This window comes from Lissotriton helveticus, chromosome 6 (assembly GCF_964261635.1).
Source record: "Lissotriton helveticus chromosome 6, aLisHel1.1, whole genome shotgun sequence".
NCBI lineage: Eukaryota > Metazoa > Chordata > Amphibia > Caudata > Salamandridae > Lissotriton > Lissotriton helveticus.
The window spans coordinates 1,917,529,838-1,917,555,069 of NC_136067.1; the positions used below are offsets into that span (position 1 = coordinate 1,917,529,838).

Sequence of the window (25,232 nt, forward strand, 5' to 3'; positions counted from 1 at the left end):
CCTTTCCTCCCTTTATAGCCGTGGTCTTATCAGATTCAGTGGCACTTTTCAGTTCTGAAAAAAGATAAATTAGCTTGTTCGAGGCCCGAATTATCAGGAACATTTAAAACAAGCCAGACAACAAAGCGTGTTGTTTGGCTGATAAAAATCCTTCAGGGAGAACCCCTAACCTATTGTAAAGGTTGGGTCTGGTGATGCTGAGACCAATGTTACTTGCACACGGTGCTTAAAATAAAATTTGACTTCGCTCTGAAGAGCATGGCTTTGAACACACACCCACGGGGGATGAGTTTGTGGTGGTGAGCTGCTGGGGGGGCATGTAAAACTAGGGGGTCGGAAGGGTGGGGACGTGAAATGGGGTGACCAGCTGCGGTGAATAAAAAGCCAATACAGTTTGGGTAGACTTTAAGGACAGTGTTTGGGACAGCGTGACGGAGGGATAGGTGAGAGTTCTGCGAAGGGACTGAGTGTGGGGCAGTAGGATAGCATAGATACTGACCAACATAGAGAGTTTGTAGTGAGGGAGAAGAGAAACTAGAAGAAAGATGGACAGAGTTCTGTATGGGGATAGGTGTTGGGAGCATGCATTTGAGGAATAGAGTTTGTCGAGCAGAGGCAGATTTTTGGGCTTGAGAAAGAATAGAAACTTTAGAAGAGAGAGTCGGGCAGAGTTTTGGGGAGGACGGACGGACGCTGGGTTTAAAAGGAATACGCATGAGACAGAGAGTGTGAGTTTTGGGGACAAACAGTGAGTTTGAAATCTAGTTTATGGGGACAGGGGAGCATCAGGCGGAGGGGCAGACCTCCGAGGCACAGGCAGAGTATAAAGCAGATGATAATGGGTCACTGTTAAACCCCCCTCCATCCCCACCCCCCCCTTCTGACTTCAAGCCTCCTTTGGAAAACTTTCTGGCTCAACTTGGCACAGACGTGCCAGCCCCTCCGGCCCCATCTTTTGGGGCACTGCCCCTTTACTGTGCAAACAATTCACTGCAACACTTATAATTCACTTAGGGGTTCACAGCTAGCCTGGTAGCGTGACGTGCACAGAGTCCCTAACACCTGTTGGGACAATATCATCCAGATACAAGGATAAACAACAACGCGAAGGTGATATAAAGCATGCCGTGATTATAAAACCAACGACTGACCTGCATACTACGTACTACTCCATTTATAGAGTCTCTTCTTTTAGAAGCGCCCGCTACAGTAAATGTTGTCTGTGAAGGGCTCTGCAACGCGTCAGAACCCTTTACTGGATGAAAATTATATCATGTGTACCTTTTGTAACTTACTTGGTTCTACTGTAAAAATGCTCCGACACCTTTGGGTAAAGTTTGCGCTATATAAAACTGCATTTAATAAATTAACAAAATGGGCAGATGCCTCGTTGAGCGCTAGGGAGAGGGGGGGGTTTATAGGGCGATAGTGCACTTGGAGAACAGTTGAGCTTTCTGATGAATTCAAAGCGAAATGACAGTGCTGTGGGCAGTATGCGCTATCAGGGCACCCCGTGTGCGCAGTGACTTACAGCCTGGCATAGCTGCACCAACCTTAAGGAATTTGAACCCTTCTGGGAAACTTACAAAACACCACAGTTTAAAAAACATGAAAATACTCTGCAACCATGGAAAGTATCCTTTCTCCTTAGAACTTTCAAACTTTAATTGCAATACTGGTCGATAAATACAATACTTTTTTTTGCAGTTTTTTTTATGTAGCGCGCACTCTACCCGAAGATATCGATGCGCTCACCAGTTGCGTTGCAGACAGACACATTCATTTTAGGCACGGAGAGATTTGTCCAGATTTACAGGATGTTGAGCCTCCCGCCTCCCGCCGAGACCGGAACCGGTACCTTAGCTTCACAGTCGTCCGCTCTAGCCGTTACGCTACCATTAATAGGCTCTGCCAGTGACACTAGAAACTAGTGCGGGAAACTATCCGCAAGTGCTTCATTGCTGCTCTAATTATCTACATGAGGCCAGTGGAGTGCACTACAGCATATGCCGCACCACTATACACAGGGTCCCGCAGTCGGATCTACACACGAATTTGAAAGGCACGCAATCTAAAATCAAACAGCACAGTTCCGACAAGCGAAACTCTGGCCATGCTAAATGTCGAGCTAGGGAGCGATTGAGGGCTCTATATCTAACAAACGTCGGGGATGTGTGCACGTACCTGGCGGCTTATCTCCACACGGCTAAGAAAATTCAGGATGCTTCGGGAACAACGTTTACCGGCATGGAAAACCTTCTTGATGCACTCTATGCGATCACCAGTTGCGTTGCAGACAGACACATTCATTCTAGGCACGGAGAGATTTGTCCAGATTTACAGGATGTTCAGCCTCCCGCTGAGACCGGAACCGGTTCCTTAGCTTCACAGTCGTCCGCTCTAGCCGTTACGCTACCATTAATAGGCTCTGCCAGTGACACTAGAAACTAGTGCGGGAAACTATCCGCAAGTGCTTCATTGCTGCTCTAATTATCTACATGAGGCCAGTGGAGTGCACTACAGCATATGCCGCACCACTATACACAGGGTCCCGCAGTCGGATCTACACACGAATTTGAAAGGCACGCAATCTAAAATCAAACAGCACAGTTCCGACAAGCGAAACTCTGGCCATGCTAAATGTCGAGCTGGGGAGCGATTGAGGGCTCTATATCTAACAAACGTCGGGGATGTGTGCACGTACCTGGCGGCTTATCTCCACACGGCTAAGAAAATTCAGGATGCATCGGGAACAAAGTTTACGCTGGGAAAACCTTCTTAACATCTCCTCCACTAACGTGCTGACCTCCCATGAATCGGCGTGCGGATCGCAGAAGTAAAAAGCAGACTAACGTATACCCCCGATTCCATCAGAATGGGAAACGTATCGAAGTTGTTACCACGTATTCCGCCATTTTACAGATGGAAAGGGGCCAACTATGGACTGAACACTGGGAACCGCGTAGTATGGAGGGCTGCCGATTTTTCAGCCGCTAATGGTGCGATACAAAGTGAAGTCAATCACATACAATCACACATGGTCCACACAGGGAAAAACAGGGGAAAAAAGAAAAGACCAGGGGGAAAAAAAGGGGGGAGAGAGGGGGAAGGAAAGGAAACAAAGAACGGCACTGAAATGTTACCGCTCATAGTCCCATATTTACTAGAAAAACTGATTCGGGGCGTGTTTTTGGTGCTCTCCCCTTCCCATTGGCTGGAAGGTAAAATTCCAGCCAATGGGAAGAGGAGAGGGCGGGACTTAAAAAAAGACCCAGAAACGCCCCCGAATCGCGTTCCGACGGGGAAAGAGTGATTGACAGCCACTCTCTTCCAATGGCTAGCCTCCATTTATGGAGCTAGCCAATGGAAGAAGGGGCGGGTTCAAGTCCCCCATAGTGTTCTAACATTAGATTTCGCCTTTGCGAAACGCTGCTTGCGCAGCTTTCGACAGGCGAAACCTAAAAATAGTAGGATCATCATCAGGACAGTAAGGGTACAAGCATGCATAATTAGAGATTGCCTGTGGGAAATGAGGAGAAGGGCCTTGGTCAAGAAAGATGCCAGTGTTCCAATTGGGGCTTAATTTACTTGGGTGTCATTAACACCTTTTGTAGAGTAATCTTGCTCATTCTAACATAGCCTTTACTGCTCCAGGCTCTTTCCAGATGTGTCCCGGTTGCTAACATCTGCAGGTTGGCCATATGGTTATCATTACTTACTTTGGCAATTGCTACTTCCTCACGTCTCAGGCATACTATAATGGATACTTTGCCCAATCTTTGTTGGTTAACTGGCACTAGTCGATCCCACCTCCCAAAGAGATATTGCTGTGAGACTTATTGTTTATGTGCGAAATCTGTGGAATGATTTGTCCATTAGAACAAACTTACCTTTGATGCTGATATTTTTGGTGAATAAGTAATCTTGCTGCTGATTACTTAACACCCTCTGTCTTCTCTTGAAGAGTCAGTGCCATGATAAGATCCCAAAGTATGCAAGCATGATTTGAGCTGTATTTTGTCATTGTTCACTTAGTTCCGTTCTACATGCATCAGTGGGTTGCAGAAAAACTCATGAACTAATGGCAGCATGCCAGTGGGTGCCTAATATACTCTAGTGCCATTATGTCCAGAGGCAGAATTATGGGTGGAGAAGCAAGGCGCAACCTGGTAGCATTGGAGGGCTATTGCGGGTAAAAGATTTACACACCCATCTAAAACCTGAAATCATACTTTTTAAGGGGAAGAATCTGTAGGAAGATCAGGTATTCACCAGGAATATCCTTACCGAATGTAAATAATTTTTTTTGGAGCTGCACAGTTTCATCTTTTGCATCTTTCAGCTTTTGCACAGTGGCATCAAAAATCAATATCATATGCTGCAACTTGCCACATTCTTCACCCACCAACTCTGGATAAACGCTGGCAGCTTTTGCTTGTGCAGTTATTGAGATCTTGTCACCATGCTTCCAACACACTATGTTGGGCACCACGCTCAAGAAAGTCCTTTGTCAGGCACTACATTCATCTCCCGTTGACATCATTGGCCGACCTTATACCTAGGAATAAGAGCCGTCTCAGAACCTGGAAAATAACTTTCCCATTCCTGGTTAACCACTTCAGGACATATACCCTTTGCCATTCTTCTTTTAAAGTTAGCAGCATCTTTCCAGATCCACCTCTGTCATCACATTTGCTTCTCATAGTTAGCTGCACTGCCGTCTTAAAATATCTGGGCTGGTGGCCATCAACCATAATCATCTATCTCCTTAAAAAGGCTACAATAGATCACCGCAAGCATGTGTTGATATCAGATCCTTGCCAATCTGCGAGTGTAATGTTGGCTGCCCTCCTACGGTCCTGGAGGCATTTCAGCCTATCCTTCACATTTATTAGGGAAGGTAAGAAGCGCTCCTAAAGTTGGCTGCAGAATCATTTACCTCTTGTTATTGGGCTTCAAAGGGCTCCAATACCTCTTATGTTTCACCAGTGCCTGAAGTGCAGGCCCACCCCCCTACAGTTTCACTGACAAGGCATCCAGCCTGTTTCCAGTCACTTTGTTCCGGGTCACTGTTGACTCAGTCATTCTATGTGATGTACATACTTTCAACTCTACGCAGGCTGCCATTACCCCATGGGTGGTATAATGTGAACCAGATGCCTCCTTTTCTTGGTGACACTGCTCTTTTTTCACATGCTCAGGCTGTGTCAAAGAGGTGGGGTCTTGTGTGATTTCCAGGTTTCTGTGTCTTACGGCACGAATATTGTTGAATGCTGTAGCTGATTACACTTCATGGAGATGCAGCTGTTCATTTTGCTGTGTTATCAGAGGGTGTACTTGACTACTAGTGCCCCAAAAGCTTCAACGTTGACAACAGGGGCATAAGGGAGATAACACCTCATCTGGGTGAGGGGTTGGGTGGAAGTTCCCCAAAGCCATAGCCGGTGTATACTTTAGCTCAAATATGCGCAAATTTAGCACACACCTCACCAACTCTTTCCTGCACTTGCAGTGGGTGGTTTCAGCAGTTTCTCAACACTACTGTGTCTCTGATTAATGCCAGAAGAGAAGCATTGCTATCATCTTGAAACTACTGGGCATACCCGAAAAAACACTGCAGTGTGCCCCTTCTGCAGTGATCGGAGTCCAAGTGTCTCAGAGTTGTCCAGCTGTCCACTGCTGAAGGACCTAGAACCCTTGTGTGGGTCAGAAAACTCCAGAAATCAACGTGGCAGAGACAAAAAGATCTCGAAGAAGCATTCTTCTGGTAGCTCATTCTTCCCACAGCTCTCCTGGCCTCACACTCTTACTTTTGTTTCTTTAGTGGTCATTCTTGATTCGGGTTGATTTCCTGAAATCAAAATGTGCTAAAATACCAGATAAAAAGCCCTCATGTTATGCACTGCGATTATGGGCCAACATCTCACTAGAGATCGGATTCACTCCTTCAAAGTATGTTCTCAAGAAGCACCTTGTGCACCTTCTACAAAGACTATTATGTTCTTTCTGGCCATTGAGTAAGTGTAGATGAGAACTTGATCCATCTAAAAGATCCTTAATTGGCCCATGGCCTATATTTGTGCAGTGCTCTATTGCTTTCCAGCAATGTTAGCACTATATTACACGTAATGCTGACAATCTTACTTGGAGTATATTGGTCACTGGGGACAATAGCAACACCATGCAGTACCATGGAGATATGATTTATTTTGAATAATGAAGTATCTCAGTCAGTTGTGCAGGCTACTACAGGTTTTGTTAAAAATCTACTTTTCAGGCTGAATTATGGATATGGTATACTGTCACTTGCTGCGCTGCAGAGCAATCAAGTCTTTACTACAGGCACAACACTGTCTCATGTCACAACAGATGTGCACGTTCCAATGCAGGCATGGACTTTCGCCTTTTAGTATTAGAATGTTCACAAGCAGAAATACTTGCAAAAATTGAGAGCTTTAGATTTTAGAATTTGTCCATGAAAAGAGGCCACAAATCACCCAAAAAATTCCTCCTAGAAGTTATTCAGACCTTCCTCTCAAAGTTATCTATACTGATGCAGTTCGAGATTAAATGATCCCCAATGCCACCTTGCAACCCAAATTGCCTCTGGCCACTGGATAAAACAATAAGAAACGTTGTGATACAGCAGTTCAAACTAGAGGATGCTTTGGTGTTCTATACTTTTAAGCTGGTTGCTGAAGGCACTTGGCTTTTCTACTGTACAGTCATAGACTACAAACTAAGAACAGCTTGTCTCCTCTTTATGCCAGGTAACTCGTGTAACTCAGAGGCCCTGAGTTTACAATTTAGTATAAAAGACACAGTTGTATATGATCTAGACTGTTACAAACTGCAGAGACGTGATGCAGTTTTTTAGGCCAATGGTCAAAGAACTACAGCAGCTTGGACTTTTGCAATCTAAGCCTCTTGGCATTTACTTCTTATACAATGTTGCATAAATCAAGCCTGGCCCTAAATGTCTTGGTATGTACACCTGAAATTACCAGGCCTTTTCCATATTCCAAATTATCTGTCTCACACACCAGCTTTGTACTTTCTTTAGGAATCTGTTGGTTATTCTCCAGTATTTTTTGAAGTGTCGGTGATACATTGAGGTCCTGGGAGAGACCCTCCAATGGGTCAGCAGGATTTTTCAAACAATTGTCCGTGCCTTCAAAATCTAAGTGATTTTCAAAATATCCTCTGCTGTTAGATTTGGATCAGGATCCAACATTTGAAGTGACTTGTAGAGATCATTTATTGACCTTTTGTAGACATCAGTTTATTAGGGGTGGGCGGAATTTGCGTAGTCGCGCTTCGCAAAGCCCTGCGAAACGGTAAAAGATCTCCGCGAGTACGCAAAAGTTCCGCAAACGCGGAATTGCTTGTTCCGCCCGTTCGCAATGCTTATTTCCTGTTCGCGAACGCGGTTTGTGTGCTTGGGGAGAAATATCTCGCGAACACACATTTTGAAAGCGTGAACAAGCAAAAAATTCGGCAAAGCCGCGGATTGCGGAATTCTTTGCAATTTTGCGTTCTCCGCAGAACGTGAAATTACCCAAATTCCGCGAGCGGAACGGAATTTACCGCCCAAGCCTACAATTTTTGCCATTGTTGGTCTCTTCTTGGCTTTCAGAAGCATGCACTGTTCATTTCTTTCATGTAAGTAAACCTATTTTAAAGAGAAAATGCTTTCCCCTTTCAGATCCAGGAAAAACAAGTACGTCTGTTTAAGAGTTCTAGTGAATAAAAGACAAAGGAGGACAGGTTTTTCTCAATGCAATGTTCTAACTTCCTGATAAATGTGCAACCATGATTTCTAACCATTGATAACGATTTATCAGTCTGTTTATTGGTGTGGGCAGGTAGGATGGCAGATCCTCTGGGGCCAAATTAAATGGTTCTCATGAGTAAGGGCACCTATTAACTTTCACCATTGATGTTGGGCATCTTCCACACACTAAATTTCTATTGTGATTAATTTATTTATACGTTTAATGAAGTGCTTAGCATCTCCTTTGGGTTAATGTATTCAGCAGTTAGGTTAACTTCCAGAATTCTTTACATACACAAAAAATCTCCAGTTATTTGATCGCGCCCCAGTCGCGCCGAAGGTGCGCCAAAGGTAAGCCCGTCTACGCCCGTCCGCGCCTGGACCGCGCCCAGCGCCAGACACCCTGGCCCCCACAAACCGCACCCCTCCAGCATAACGTATGACGCCGCCACCCTCCTAGCCCTTAACCCCGGACGCACACCTCTTTGCTGCGTAGCTGCCCCAGGACACACCCATGGACCCTTCGCCTGCCACTCCTGCAAATTCACCAGCATCAAGACCCATACCACTTCCACTAACCCCAAACACAGCCCCGACTCTAACCACCTGAAGTGCATCCTGCTGAACACCCGCTCGATCCACAGACACGCCACTGAACTCTGGGATCTACTCGATACTACATCACCGGACGTCGCCTTCCTTACTGAAACATGTATGAATGCATCATCACACCCGACATCGCCATTGCCATCCCGGACAATTACAAGATCATCCGAAAAGACCGCACCGTCCAAACAGGAGGAGGCATCGCAATCGTCCACAAGAACACCATCAAAATCACGACCAGCTCCGACGATAACCTTACAACCGCCGAACACCTCCACTTCCAGATCCACACCGACCCTAGGACCACACTCAGAGGCACCCTCATCTACAGGCCTCCAGGAACCCGTAAATAATTCAGCGAAGACATCACTGACTTCATCACTCCACATGCCCTCGCCTCCGAGAACTACATTCTACTGGGAGACCTCAACTTCCACCTGGAAAAGAAGAACGACAGCAACACCACCACCCTTCTTGACAACCTGGCCAATCTCGACCTCAAACAACTTGTTGACACCCCCACCCATGTAGCCGCACATACGCTCGACCCAATCTTCACCTCCAGCAAACACATCTCCTTCGATCGCACCACAGCTCTCCATTGGACGGACCACAGTTGTGTTCACTTCAGCTACAAAACCACCTCGACCCACAACCCCCCTCAACCTATTCCCCGAAGAAAATGGAACAAAATCACCACCGACCAACTCCTCACATCGCTCAACCAAAACCCACCCGCCCTCTCATCGGACCCAAACCAAGCTGCCATCAAATTCAAACAATGGATCACTCACAGCGCTGACGAATTAGCACCCTTGAAAAACCATAAAACCAAACAAGACAGCAAAAAGGCCCCCTGGTTCAACGATGACCTTAAGAAATCCAAGAAGTTATGCCGTACTCTCGAGAAAACATGGAGAAAAAACCCAACCACCGACAACATGACCACCTTCAAGGCAGCCACCCGCAAACACCACCAGCTGATTTGATCCACCAAGAAATCAGCATTCAAGAATCGACTCGACAACAACGCCCATAACAGCAAGGAACTATTCAACATCGTCAAAGAATTCACCAACCCCACCGCAGCCTCAAACGACATTACTCCCTCCCAAGACGTCTGCGACTCATTATCCTCTTTCTTCTACAACAAAATCGCCGACATACATAACAGCTTTAAGAACATTGCGAAAGAACAGCACACCCCACCCACTTCCAAAACCGAACAGCTCTCTAACAACCTTAACGCCTGGAACCCAATCACCACCGAAGACACCATCCGCCTAATGAACTCCATCCATTCAGGTTCGCCAACCGACCCCTGTCCCCACCACATCTTCAACAAAGCAGACTCAATCATCGCACCCCATCTCCGTGATGTCATCAACTGCTCCTTCAACTCCGCTACCTTCCCAGAAAGCTGGAAACACGCCGAACTCACTGCCCTCCTGAAGAAACCCACAGCTGACCCCTCTGAACTTAAGAACTACCGCCCCATTTCCCTCCTCCCTTTCCCAGCCAAAGTCATTGAGAAAGCCGTCAATAGCCAGCTCGCCGCCTTCCTTGAATCCAACAACTCCCTCGACCCCTCACAGTCTGGCTTTCGAGCCAAACATAGCACCGAAACCGCCCTCATTGCAGCGACAGATGACATCCGAATGCTACTGGACAACGGAGAAACAGCTGCCTTCATCCTACTCGACCTCTCCGCCGCCTTCGACACAGTCTGTCATAGCACCGTCATACATCGCCTCAGCAACATCGGCATACAAGGAAAAGCATTAGATTGGATCATCTCTTTCCTCGCCGGGAGAACCCAGAGAGTCCGACTCCCCCCTTTCAAATCAGAAGCCACCAAAGTCATCTGCGGAGTCCCACAAGGATCATCACTCAGCCCCACCCTCTTCAACGTATACATGAGCCCCCTCGCATCCATCCCGCGACAACACAACCTCAACTTCATCTCCTACGCTGACGACACCCAGCTGATCCTCTCCCTCACCAAAGACCCTAACACCGCCAAAACCAATCTTCATGAAGGCATGAAAGAAGTAGCCGAATGGATGAAAAACAGCCGCCTAATACTTAACTCAGACAAAACGGAAGTTCTCATCCTAGGATCTTCACCCTCTGCCTGGGACGACTCTTGGTGGCCATCGGCCCTGGGCACAGCACCCATACCCACAGACCACGCACGCAACCTGGGCTTCATCCTAGACTCCTCCCTATCAATGACCAGACAAGCTAACGCCGTCTCATCCTCTTGCTTCAACGTACTCCGTATGCTCAAAAAAATCTTCCGTTGGATCCCCACCGAAACAAGAAAGACGGTTACCCACGCACTGGTCACTAGCCGATTGGACTATGGAAACACCCTCTACGCCGGAACCACAGCCAAATTACAGAAAAAACTCCAACGCATCCAAAATGCATCAGCCAGACTCATATTGGACATCCCTCGCCAAGCTCACATTACCGGCCACCTAAAAGACCTCCACTGGCTTCCCGTCAACAAGAGAATAACATTCCGTCTCCTCACCCACGCTCACAAGGCCCTCTACAAACTAGGTCCTGATTGCCTCAGCACACGACTGTCCTTCTACACACCCACCCGCCAACTAAGATCCTCCAACCAAGCGCTTGCCGCAGTTCCGCGCATCCACAGATCCACCATGGGAGGAAGATCCTTCTCTTACCTGGCGGCCAAGACCTGGAACTCTCTCCCAACTCACCTCCGCCTCACACAGAACCACATTTCCTTCAGAAAGGAACTTAAAACCTGGCTATTCGATAAATAATGCTCCCCCTCCCACAAGCGCCTTGAGACCCTATGGGTGAGTAGTGCGCTATACAAATCTCTGAACTTGAACTTGAACTTTATCTCTTAAATAATTCAAACCACTGTTTGAAAAAGTTTGTTACCCCAGCACGTACAACTATCGACCAATAAATGGGGCAAAAATCTAAAGTATCTTATAGTATCTTGTACTGTCCAGCTGATGTATGAATTAGACATTCATTTCAGATTGCAACCTTAACTTAAACCTTGCATATCAAGAAAATTCCATAAAAAATGTATTTTTTGTTTTTTTAACCTGCATAGGTGACATGAATGTTTATTTGTAAAATTCACCTTATTAATGCACTCTGGCTAAAATGTAAACATATTTCAACAAGCGCAAGCTTTAAAAAATTGTTGTGAAATGCTGGGGCTTGTGTTGGATTAAGGAGCAACACTATATTATAGTTTTCTGAACAGTACCCCAATTCCATTTAAAATTCACCAGCATAATGTGAAATGTGCCATATTTTCATATTCATCTTCATGGTTGAACATAGTAAGCAATTCTTTTAATTATTGAGGTTCTGGGGTACGGATAGTATCCACAATGTTATCTCATCATAAAGCTTACATCGATTCAGCATTATAAACTTGCCACCCATTAACAATGAAGGTAGATTACAGATGACTCGACTACTCACTTCATAACAGCTTGATGCACCAACTCAAGAGAGGTCAAAGCTTGAGGATTACTCTTTCAGAAGTCAAATATCTATCTAAAATCATTTGAGTATATCCTACTTTAACGTATATCGTGCAAACCGCCATATGCATTAAAATCAAATTGTTATATTGAATCATTGGTTGATTTGAATACCTTAAAGGTACAACTTGGTGACACACCCCCCAAAGGAGCAATAGAATTTTATATGCCTTCGTTAGTTCTCAGCCAATTAAATTTCAAAAGCTCTTTGAAACCATTGACAGTTTGAGTCATTTACAATCCCTAAATACTCATTTGTTTCATATGTTCAGTTCTACCCCTTGCAACGTTCCATGTGTTTTTGTGTTATATTAGTAAATTGTCTGTGTTATAATCCTCTAACTCCGGTAACAAACTCTGCAAACCAGCAGGATTAGAATCAACCAAAATTAGATCAGCTGAATATTAATTTGAACTCGGCTTAGTTTTGGGTCAAAGTATTCAATGAGATAATTGAAAAAGAAAAGGATACCCTTTAGTTCAAAGGTCACACTCAAATTTGATATCAAGGTGCTATACATTACGTAGGCCATCTGGTTGATGAGTTTTTCTAACCTTTGTCAGCAGAAATAGATGTCTGAGATAATTCCTTGTCTTTTTCCAAGTCTTTGCAAAGACTACTTTGAAGATAATCATTGAAATTCGGTACTGGATTTTTTAATTATTAGTTTCTAGTCTTTTTATTAAGATTATAGTGAATGATACGAGTGAGTGGCCACAAACAACACTAACCCCAACTGCTAGTGGCGTCGCCTCGGTTCCATTGCAACACCTTGTGAAGGGTATTATTTAAACCTTTAAGTTGCACCAGACAGTTTTAATCTGTTATAAAGCACAAAAGTCGTTCTGCTGGAAGTGTTGTCCATAGTATGGGGGACGCACTAGGAATTTGAAATCCCAAGAATCAAGCACAGCAGTGGGACGTTATAGGAATCCAGTTACCTTCAAAATGATTCCCCAAAGTTCTCAGTATCACTGTAAATACCAAATAAACAGGAAGAAAAGAGATTGCAGTTAGTGAGCCTGTTATCATTTTGCTCCGATTTACAATGATGTCATTTAAAGCGTAATTTTTTGCCAGTGAAGAATAGTTGAGAAGTTTGTCCTGCACTAATGCTCAATTTTTCTCTTGCACAGCTCTTTAATCTTTGAGCAGTGGAAGGTGCATGGCTTGGATGTGTCGATCCGGCAGTTTCTTTCTGAAGTCCAGTAACCCAGTGAGAACATGTTTTCCACGCATAGCTTTATTTGCACCTCCTTAGGTTTGCACTTCTCAGAGTGCTGGCTATAGATGCTCGACTCACCGCAATCAGTAGCTTACATATATTACACTGGGGACAAATCTGCACTTTGCCATTCCTTAAGCAAGATTGCTTTATTTGCATTGATTTTAAATTAGAAGCTTAGTGCAATTTCTGCAACCTGAAGTTTTACAATCATTAATATTTTAGCTCCATCACTGGTATAGTCGTTTCTCAATGCAATGTCGGTGCTTCTACTGAAAACTCCTAGAGACTCACACTGCCTTTATGCCATTCTATTTGGAGTCTTCGTGGTCTGCTGATTTTTGATTACTTACACTGGTGGCTAAACTAAGTGCATTTTCCACATTTAAATCGTATTACCGGCCAGTGAATGAGGTCCTGCCTGTTTGAACTGGAATCCGGATAGCCTACATGTCTATTTGTTTAACTTATTTACTTTGACGAACTGAGACCCGTTCCCCACTTTCAACTCTTAAACATATTCATCCGGCAGGACAAGCTCAATCAGTTGTCCATGAGCCAAGTCCTTCTGGCCATAAATGCAGGGAATTGGCTGACGTCACTGGGCTTCCTGTATGCCTATCTTCATGAACCAGCCCTCTACACCCAAGGGTGTTAAATAATACTCGCTTTAGGGGTCCCAGCATTATCAGTTTATGATCCGCTATTTTGCCAGGTGACTGCACCACGTGTTTGCATTGGCATGTGCTGGCATTTGTGGCAGTTTGTATATGAAGTATAAGATGTCCATGTATTTCCACATTTGAATGACTGGCTAGTAAAAGCAAGGTCTGTGGCGCTGGTCAGCGAACACCACAGTGGCAGTGCTACACACAAGTATGAAGGCATTTCCTCCTCTTCAGAGAGAAGATATTCAAGAGTTGATTCCAACGTTTTGGGCGCAGACACTGACCCCGTTCTACCTTCACATGGATTAAATACAAAACACATTGCACCAGGCATGCAGACTTCTGCACTTAAAGTCCTGGTTACGTGCACAAAAACCGCAAACATTTTCACTCCGTTAAGACGCCTACAGGGTTTCCCCGACCCATATTCTGTGATGGAGATGCCACGACCTGATCTCCGGTCCTTCAGGGAACTTCATAGGGCAGAATTGTTCCACTGAAGAACTGATGTGACAGGCATAGGTAAAGCTATGCCTCAAATCCAGTGGACCACTTCAGTACCTATTTACTTTACCATTGTCCTCTCTCAGCTGCACAATCCTGGTTTCTGAAAGATCTGCAAGGAAAGAATTGGTGACCTACAAAACTCTTAAATGATGTGCTACGGTTGTGTCCTCTTTCCAGAGGACACTTAGGCGGACCGAAATTGATGCAACCAATCAGTTCTTTGTGTTATATTTTTTCCTGAGGATCTCAACAAGTGTCTGATATTAAATCACAAAAGTCTTCCTTTTTTTACCCTAAATGATGCAAGATACCATGTCCTTATTTGTATTTCAGTGGTTCATTTGAAATTGGTTTTCTTATGTTTGCTCAGCCAATAAGGTGAGATTGCATAATGCTGACACACCCTTAATGGTACACATTCCAGCTGTTTTCTTGTGTATGTATTTGAAGTAGTTAGCTTTGCAAAAGTGACCAGGACAGAGAGAGTTTTATACTTTATACTGAAGGAATATGTAAAGTTCTTCGTTTTTTTAATCCATGTGGTCAGAACCAGCATTGTTTTGCATTGTGACGCAAACGGTAGAGATATAACTTATGGTAGAGGATGACATATAACAGGACCATGCTCAGTGTTGAGCAGATTTTTGTTGTGCTGTGAACGCTTCTTGACTGATATGCAACACTGAGCATGTTCCTGTCATATGTCTTCCTCTACCATGCGTTATATCTCTGTCCTTTTGTCAGTACCTCCCTGTGATAAAGATGCTGCCTGGATAGATGTAACTTGAGCTTCGACAATAATCAAATCCAGCTGCTCAAAGAAGAGAGGTGACCAAATGTCCTAATGTGCCATTTATTCTCATTTTAGTAGCTAAACTGCAACCAAAATCTATCCTACAAAGGTTATATAAGTAGGAGCAATCCAAAAGCCTGGCAGTTGTCAAATGTTTTCTACTTGACGTGAACAGTGCATCATGTCCCCTGATGTTTCAGGTTCTCTTAAACTAGTGCCAGGCCAATGCGGGAACAGAAGCAGTTAGGTCTTCAGTGCCTTCCTGATATTGATCTGGTTGATGTGCTTCATTTCCACACAAGTATTTCCTTCCCTATTGATCATTTTCAGTCAAGACAAGTCTTCCATCCGACATATTTCCTGAAGAAATGGATAACTAGAAACCGGTTTGAAAGACCTCACTGGGTGATGAGACGGATGAAATATTAATCTGTTAGAACAAAAAAGGTGGTTGTGCTAAAAAATTGTTTTATGAACTAACTAGAATTCCAAATCTCCACGTCCTCTTTATTAGCCAGCAGTGAAAAGAGGCCAAGGCTAGAGAAATGTGTTACTTGTTTCAAGGCTTGGGATGAAGAGCTATGGATACATTGCAGAATCTGTACCAAGGCTTAGGGGACAGTACATAGACTTCTAATCATCAGTGTGTAAGGGCACAAATCTGTTGAGAGACTGTTCGAAAGCAAAAATTAAGAGAGCTGCTTAAAAGTCAAATCTGGAAAAAGGAGGACTGAGCCACCGCTTTATTCTGGAGTATCAAACAGATCACAATCGACTTTGACTGCCAAATTTATAAAAGTTGCCGGAGTTAGACTTGTACCAAAGAAGTTTGCTGAGAAGTATTTGTCTATAGGAAAGTTTTATTAAAAGGTGCAAGGATTTTAGCTCTTGCTTCCATGTAACTTCACTTGGTTATGGCACAAGCAGACACCTCTGACCTGGAAGCTGAGCTGGAGGTTATTAGCAATGGCCCAGATTGCTATCTACTAATGGATGTTCTTTGTGTCCTCTGGATAGTTGTAGAATGAATAAGCACACTAGGGTGGTCAATGGACAAACATGCAGATTGTGATAAAATTGATTGAGGATCAAACCCCACATGAGAATGTCTTGGTGGCTGATACAATTGGCGAGATGGCAAAAAGTCTGCATTGGTCTGCATGCAACATCTTGAATACAGAGGAGAAGGAGTCATCAGAGATGCAGGTGATGATTGGCAGTGTCAAATGGGCACATATAGACCTACCAGCAGAAGGACTGAACCACTGCTGTCGTCTTCACGCATTTTTGGATCATCCAGAACTCACCGTTATCAACTTGGTTCCCATGTCTGTGCAGAATACATTCTGGCGACGATGAAGCCTATCATTTTCAAAATATTCTCGTCGCTAACTACCAATTATGTTTCTAGTAGCTTAGATGGATAGTTGAACTGTAAGGTAAACCTGCAAGTGACTAGCCATGAAGCTCTGTAGAAAGAATTTATTAGTAAAACATATGTATTGTTTCTTCTTTAAGTTGCTTTGTAATTACACCTGATAATTAATATTAATTAATTAGTCTGTGTAGATTATATTCATCTAATGGGAAGGGTTATTTGAAAACCTTAGTGGCACAAAAAATCATTGGTGAATCCGAAGAGAGATCGCCACTGATCAGATCATAAAAGGTTTGTTAGTCTAAGGACTGCATGTAGATAGGAAAAAATCATTGATCTACACACAAAAGCCTGCATGTAAAACAGAGTTATGCCCTGATATTGAGGTTTCTCAAAAGGCACTGTGTTTTAGGTCGAAAAGTGATTAAAAATGTTGCATTCACATTAAAGAAATTGGACAAAATAAAATAATGTATTAACAAAAAAAGAGCTTCTAAAACAAATCAGAAATTCGTTATAGTGCCTTGTGATTAAGGTTGTTTATAGTGGTCCATTTAAACGTATGAATGTTAGAAAAAAAGTTCCACAATAATGATGCACTTAAAGATGTAGTCCAGGCTCAAAGGGGGCCTTCTTGGCCTCTAGTAGATGGTCAAGACAGTTCACCTATAAGCTTTTACATGGCTGCATTCAGTCATGGACAAACTGTTGGCTGTATCAGATGAAGTTGTCTTGCCATGCAATTGATAAATACTGTTTCATGGTAAAAGAGTATGGAAATGAAGCTTGAGAAGGCTGCCCGGTCAACTCATCACGCTCTTCTAGTTAGTTCTCATCACGCAGCGAGTCTGCAATGAACTCTTAATACCTTCCATTTACTTTGATAGATGTTCTACATGAAGCGTCTTAAAAATGCTGGTGGTAGAGTTAGATACTGCTATTGATTGAAGTTTTAATACAAGGTTCTTTTAGTCTTGGAGCGGTCACAGATCTGGTAACAAAACTCGATGTTGTGAATAGTGGTTTGTGAAATTTGCTTAAATAGTTTTTGTGTTATGCAAGATTTGGGGAAAAATTTGCAAAATGACGGTAAATGCAAAACTTGAATTTGGCACTGTATTTTTTAACAAAACGTGCACTTCTATTTTAGATGCAAGCTTCCATTTTAGTTCTAAAAAGTAGCGCAGAAAAACAAAAGCATTGTGAATAAAAGCTACTTAAGCTCTGTCGTTCGTGTTGTTCTCATGTATTTGCAGTACATTTTTACTGCAGATGGCACATGGCTGCATGATGTGATGTAACAGCGTAATTTCAGGAACTTCACGTAGGAAAAGTAATGCAAAATTACCCAAATTACGTTAATTACTCTGTCGTAATGCTAATTTCGCCCTAGACTTGCTAGCAATCCCACAGAATTCACTTCTTAAATAATGCATCAGTTTGTAACAGGAAGGAACGTTTAGTTGATGGAAGATAAAGTAATTACTTTACACTAATGTGACTTTTTTCTTGGCTCTTCAGGAAAGGTTCCAGTTTCCCGCGCATGTGGCAGATGTGTCTGAAAATGCCAAGGACCTTGTTAGAAGGCTCATCTGTAGCAGAGAGCACCGACTTGGGCAGAACGGGATAGAAGATTTTAAAAAACACCCTTTCTTTGCTGGCATTGACTGGGACAATATTAGAAACTGTGAAGCACCCTACATTCCGGAGGTCAGCAGTCCAACCGATACGTCAAATTTTGATGTGGACGATGACTGTTTGAAAAACTCTGTAAGTTAAACTTTGTTTTGTCCTAAAGTTTGCATTAAAGGAGTGCTCAGTCCAATTTTCAGTTCTATCTTTTGTACATGTTTTTGAAATTTCGTGTTTTTTGTTTTCACATCTAGAAGTTAGTCACATGTAGAAATAAGATATTTGTTTTTAAATTGTTAAGATCCTTTCTCCAGCATGGGGGACATATACTGATTGTCCAGTTTGCTTCAAACACACAATCTAGGAACATGATTTAAAAAATATATAGCATATCATTTATATGAGGAGTCTTGTACAGACAGCATGATGACGTCGACAGGAAGCCACTCATCAGATCATTTCCTTGCCTGTTGGGAGCAGATAGAGTCCGATTCTCTTTTAGTTATTTCTTTTTCATATAAATATTTTTCTCTCACAAGAGGGTATTTTTCGAAGGCATGCCTCAGTAATACCGTTTTTCTTTGTCGCATTTAGCTCTTTGCAGGTTTTATCACTTTATATTGGATTTTATTCATAGGGCTTTATTTTGGCATGAAGTGAAGGGTCTCACAATTTCTGTTCAATGGGGCTATCTCACAGAATATATTTGCTTTGTCTTCCATTAAACCGAAATAAATGTCAACACAGTCGTTTTTTTATATATATTTTTTTAAATATATTTTTTTATATAAACACGGTCGTTCCCAGCATAATGATTTTCATTGTGAGTAAATCTGAAAAGGAGTACTTTGACAATGGGAGTTTGTTGTTAAGGGTTTTCTGTGTTTAAAGAAACCTCTGTATTGTGTCAAACACTAGGGTTATTGCTTTATATGTATGAAAAGATGATTCTGGATAGAGAATAGCACACTGCTGCACATAAAATGCTAAATCCATTCACTCAAATAAATGTTTGTATTAGTTATGAACATTGTCACTGGGGATTAATCTCCTGTGATATGTCCATGGCCAGAATGGCAGCTCATTTGTTGGCTGAAAGTGCTGTCATTTCAGATGGATGTATATGATTCAACCAAATGTGCGCAAGGCATACTACTATGCCATCTAAATAATTAGGACAAGCATCCTCAGCTTGTGATTGTAAGGAGTTTATTATATTAATTGTTTCGTTGTCTTTGTGAGCTGATGTGTGATAGTACACCAGAGATCTTTAACTAGCCAATTGGTGGCAAAAACGATGTTGAAACAAACTGTGTTTTAAAGTACTTACCCCATTGCAGAATCTCAGAGGTATAGGAAACAGAGGCATTTGAAAAGACGATGACGTATGAATGTACCTGCCTGTCTTTTCACTGAACCAGATAGTTTTTGTTACTGTAGAAAATAATCTTCTTATCCTGAAACCATATTTTTCTCCATTGATGACGTTATGAAGTATTCACAAAAAAGTCAGCGTCATTATAGATTCCATATAGTACCATGAATTAAGTTTGTCATTTTTCGTAAAAGACAGCTTAGAGCAAAAATATTATATGTCCAATCAGACCGGGCATTTCAGCTAAGCAGTCTTCCATTGGAAATAATGCAGATTATAGAATGAAAAGTAGGGGACATTATATTACTCACTCATGATATTTGAAAAACGGCCAATAGAGGCTTATGCATCACCCTGTTAATCATTAATAAAAGTTGTCTAGGGTTGGTAACACTCAGAAACCCTAAAGCAGATATGGAACACCACACTGCTCTTAAACTTCCATAATATGTGACAATAACACCAACATAGTGATGTAGCACCTAATCCAAGTTGTCAGAAGTCAAGTTCAAAATAGGGCCTAAATAAGAGATGAAAAGAGCTAGTTCAGGGTGGGTTGCCCAGAAAAGAAGCAAAAGAACACCAGTTACAAAAAAGAAATATATAAATCATCATGCTAAAATTCCTCTTATGCCTGTACAAGCTCTCTCCCAGGTTCTGTGGTTCAAAAATAACTAATATAGGTCCAAACCAACCTTGTTTATTCTGAACTCTAACTGGATAAAATTCTAAAGCATTTAAAATAATCCTATGAGCAACAAGATTTGGGTTTCAGTTGTTTGTGCTTAAACATGTTTAGTGATATGTAGGGAAGAAGTAAGCAAAGTCTAGTTCTTACAGTTTAAGGAAGCCCCCAGATGCAACAGGCTAAAAAAACTTCTAAAGTACTTAAAAAAAATATTTTCACAAGAAAGAAAAGAAAAGCGGGAACAATTCAGTAGATTGCAGACACTTTAGTGACAGATACTCCTATATGATTTTCTACTAAGTGACGTAAGTAATAGGCAATACAATCAGGAACAGATTGGCTATCCTCAAAGGACCCAGTGCTTCTGATGCTTCTGGGCTTATGCACTAAGGTCACTGACATAAGGGGGTTATTTCTCAATGGCAACTATTGCGCACAGAGTACCATTGAACCTGTCTCAGTTGCAGTACAATGCCAGGCCCTCAGTGTGCAAGCCGGATGGCTTATATCAGTTTGGGTACTGAGGCGTACAGCAGCAATAGAACGATCATATCACCTTTTACAGCCACATGTGGCAAAGGGATCCCTCACTGTACCGGGAGCTGGCGAAATGTGCCTCTGCAGGCTAGGAAGAGTGCTTGAGCTCACCAGACTGCCCCAGTCATATGGTAGTGTCCCCTGTTCCAGCTAATCTGGGGTGTACTTTCCGTGCATATCAGCCTACCAGTAAACTACAGTTTTATTCAGTGGGATTGAAATATTTTTTTGTTGTTTAAATTTGTTTACTAAGTTTCATAATTGCAATGCACATCAGGTTACACAGTTGTATCACAGTACAGTTTTGATTCAATAGGTTTCCCTGAGCAGGTTTGCAGTGCAGCACCTCTCGACTAAAAACATTAGAATCTTGCTCGACATTGCAAGGATGGCTACGCTGACCTTATGAATATACGATAAGTCAATATGAAGATAACATTGATATAACAAGGGAAATAACACATTGACTCCTTTTTATCAAAGATTCAGACATTAAAACAGTGCACTATGGTGTACATCTGATATCACCCTTCTACGGGACCTATCTGTTTGCTTCCGTGCGGTGCTAGGTTGTGTGTTGAACAAACGATATGCCACACCTAGGCGCTTATTTCACAATTAGGGCCTGTTGCATTCTGCGTTGATTGGCTTGGGAGATTTCAGTAAGGAACCTAAAATTTGTTGCCCTTTGTATGTTGCTGAGCGCGCCATGAATGCTCTAGTTTGACCCTTATGCTCCAGCCAACCCGCCAGAGTCTGGTTTGTGCCTCGACCGGGTTCTGCCAGATTGTGCGAAAGTCTGTCAGGATTACATCCCAGTTCGCCGCAAGTGGCTGCTTACGAACACCTATCGCATCCTCTCGATGCAGTGCTAGACTCTCTGCCTGCGTCCAGCAGAGTAGTGATTGGAACCAGGCACTCTCTGTAGGGGGTTCAGGAGATTTCCAGCGCCGAGTGATTAGACGTTTGGCCACCATGAGCCCCAGATCTATGTATCTGGACGTTACCATGTATTTGCTGAACCTCTGGTACAACCTCAATATGCACACCTCCCATGACCAATTTAGTGTGCGCTCTGTGCACCCCAATATGGTTGTAGGGCTGAGCAGGACCAAAGCATATGAAGCAGGTTGCATTCTACTTCTTCGCATCTTGGGCAACCGGCGTCGGCTCGATTGAAATATTTATTAATCTTGGCTGGTATCAGGTAAGCCCTGTGGCTATGTAATACTGGATGACCTGAAATCTTGCTTTATGGGGGACCCTAGTGGGGCCTTCGAGGATGGCTGTCCATTCGCGCTCGATGCTGGGACGCTGCAGGTCCGCATCCCAATCAGCCCATAGGGAGCTCAACTGCGGCGCTGTGTGTACCTTCAGTGACTCCGCAAGCTATTTGACTAGGTAGCGGCCTGTCCCTAATTCATGCAGGTATTGTATGGTTAAATGTGTGGCCAGCTTCTGTGCTAAGTTGCACCATGTCTTCTGCCGCATGCAGTAGGAACTGTCCCTGTGGTAGGCCAGTATTTTCAGCAAGCTCATTGAAAGGTAGGAGTTGCTCGTCGCTATACAGGTCACCTAGTGTTAGGATGCCTACCACTTCCCATTGCTGTAGTTCCGCACTAGTGATAGATCGGTGCCATCTGGGCATGCCCGCAATGGGGAGGGACGGCGCATATGGGGTCACACCGCGTGTGACTCGCCGACTGCAGCTGAAGCAGTAGTGGGCCACCTCTAACAACAGTTTGGCGGTCTGCCTTTCCTACTGGGATGGAATAATTCCACCACCTGCAAATGCGTGGGTCTCGGCGTCTGAGACGCTAAGTCTTCCAGGTGTCGTGCACTCAGTCATATTGCCACCCACTGGAGCTGGGCTGCAAAGTAGTACTGCTCCATATTTGGCAGCGAAAGGCCTCCATTAGTTGTAGAGATGTACATCTTGGACAAGGCCACTCTGTTGTACGTGCCGTACCAGATGAATTTCCTCCTCTCTAGTTCCAGTCCCTTAAACAGTGCCGGTTTAAGAAAGGACGATAAATTCTCAAAATGGTATAAGAGGCGCGGGAGTACCACCATCTTTAATTTCAGTGGGATTGGAATATTAACAAAAATGGACCACCTTTTTGATTAGTGCAATACTGCCAGTCATCACACCAGTTTCGTGTCCATTGACCCCTAGTTATCCCTAATCACGATTTCCATGTCTCTATGTATTTTGATCCCTTGATTTCCATAATGTTTCACCGCAGATGCGAAAGAAATCAAGTGCTATTTCTTATATCTTATTCTTAGATCAGGCATGACACCAAGCCTAGTCATTTCTCTGAGCATCAGGGCCAGGTTTTAGTTCAGCTTTTCTAAGTACAGCTGGCAGTCATATTCATACAGGGACACCAGGTAGTCCCATCTGTGCAGTCTCAGGCACAAGTGTTGTTGATGTTCCCTAAGGGGAACAAGCAAGAAGCTACAGGACGAATAGCAGTGAGGACGGGGACAGCCATATGTTGCGCCTGTGTCCCCACAAGGTCAGGGATTGGCTCCTGTTTACTGTAGCTCTAGTCTTGTGTGTTGAATGTAATAATGATATCTAGTTAAGTGCACCTTCTCCTAGCGCCATCCATCTGATAGAGGGTATGGCCACTCTAGTGAGTCAGACGGATGTATAGCCTTCACCCTTATTTCGTCCATGTCTTGCTCTTGATCAATCTGAGGCTGTATTACAAAAAGTGCCCCTGTGGTGCAACAGGCTTGTGCACCCGGTTTGTGTGCCCCAGAAGAACGTTAGTATTACAGAAGTGGCCACAGATGCTTTTGCAGCCCCTTTTGTAATATTGATATCGCTGGTGCACAGGTAGTGCCAGCGCTAGCTCTAGAGTACGTTCCCTCATTTGCATGGGGGTGTGGCCACACACACATGAAGGAATCACTTTGCCTCTGCGCCTGCGCCGTATCATGGATGCAGGCGCAGAGGCAAAAAGGTGGTGCACTGTCAGTGCACCTCCTAAAGGCAGCCCTCTGGAGGAGAGAATGGTGGTCCATTGGACTCCCCCAGATATCCCTCTGCAGTCGGGTACAGTCACTCATGACACCTGCCTGCAAGGGTATCTCTCTTCCCTCTTGAAAATGCTGGCGGCATGCCGCCTGCACTGCGAAATACAGAGTGACTTTAAAGTAGTCGCACCATATTTCACTTGAATGTCCTGCCACAAGGGCAGAACCAGTTTGCGGCTGCCCTGAGTGCAGCACATTCTTTGTAATATGGCACACTGTCCATGTTTGCCTGCGCCGCACCTTTTGAAATGTGCTCTGTGGTGGAAACAGGGAAAGAGCCCTGTATACATAATATGGCTCCTGGTATGCTATCACAGAAAACCTAGAACTTATGCGCCGTTAAGCATCTCGTCATAAACTTAGACTAACCAAGTACAACCAAACCCATCATGTATGGCGTAAAACGCATAGCTACACTTTTGGCCAATATTTTTGTATCCATATTGTTTTTTGATAGCAGTCTCTGTGATAAACATTGTGATGATGGTGTATGATGTGTTATTATTACACCCTGTCTCAGCATAGGTGGAAGTAAGAGATTCGGATAGGGGAAGTCTAAGGCCAGTGAACCTTTGTAAAACTTGACAGTGAGGCAATCTTATCCCCAGCTTTAATAGCTACCTGACCGCATCAAATAACAAAGTGTTCCTTGAGCCAAGCCAACATGGTGCTTCCTCTGGCGCAGCCTCTTAAGCTATTATTTAATATAATATGCAGCAATTGTAGAGAGGCTATCTGACATGGATCGGCATATCTTTCCCACCTCTCTACTGTAGGCTATGCTGTATTAGTGGATCTATCTAGCCTGGGATTCAAGATACATTTGAACTCACCCCCTGAGATTATAGATCTCTGTTCCATCTGCATACATGCAGTGGTTACTTCATCAAACGTTTTTGATCTTTGTATACTAAATCGAAGCAGACCTTGTACTTCGAGGCTACGACTCTGTGTCTGCAGTTGTGTGTATGTGTTGAAATTGCTGATTTCTCTTAATGATCTCAGTGACTCCCTCGAATATGAATTATTGGGAGGAAAGAAAATGGTATGTTTCCCACCATAGCAAATTTCTATTTTGTCTCCAGATCTCTTTCGACAGTTTCACCACCTTGTCATAAACATATTGAAGTATGCCATTATTCGTCTAGTCGTTCTGAGATTATTAAGTCATCAGGTGTTCCAGGAAGCTACACAGGTCAGGGGTGCATCTGCATCTCTAGCACCCATCTCCATGCCTTACATAACTGCACTACAACACATTAGTCGCCAGATAGCCAGTGAAGGTACATACCCTCAGCTGCATAGATAAGTATCACAGCCTGTTTCATCAAAATAACATATTTTCTGGGTATAATACTGGGGTACACCAGTGCTGGCTTGCCACTGCCTCTTTTCACCCAGTCACAGAGGCTGGCTTGACCATTTATTATAAGGAGAGAACAAGCCAAAACCCCC

General features: G+C 43.5%; 1 protein-coding gene across 2 annotated transcripts in view; it reads left to right on the top strand.

The window, feature by feature from the left end:
- Positions 1–25,232, top strand: part of CDC42BPA (CDC42 binding protein kinase alpha) — a 1,077,984-nt gene that overhangs the window by 554,436 nt on the left and 498,316 nt on the right. For both annotated transcript variants that reach the window (XM_078649868.1, XM_078649869.1), the window contains exon 8: positions 18,019–18,267. In XM_078649868.1, the coding sequence (XP_078505994.1) occupies positions 18,019–18,267 (249 nt within the window). The remainder of the gene's footprint in view (positions 1–18,018; positions 18,268–25,232) is intronic.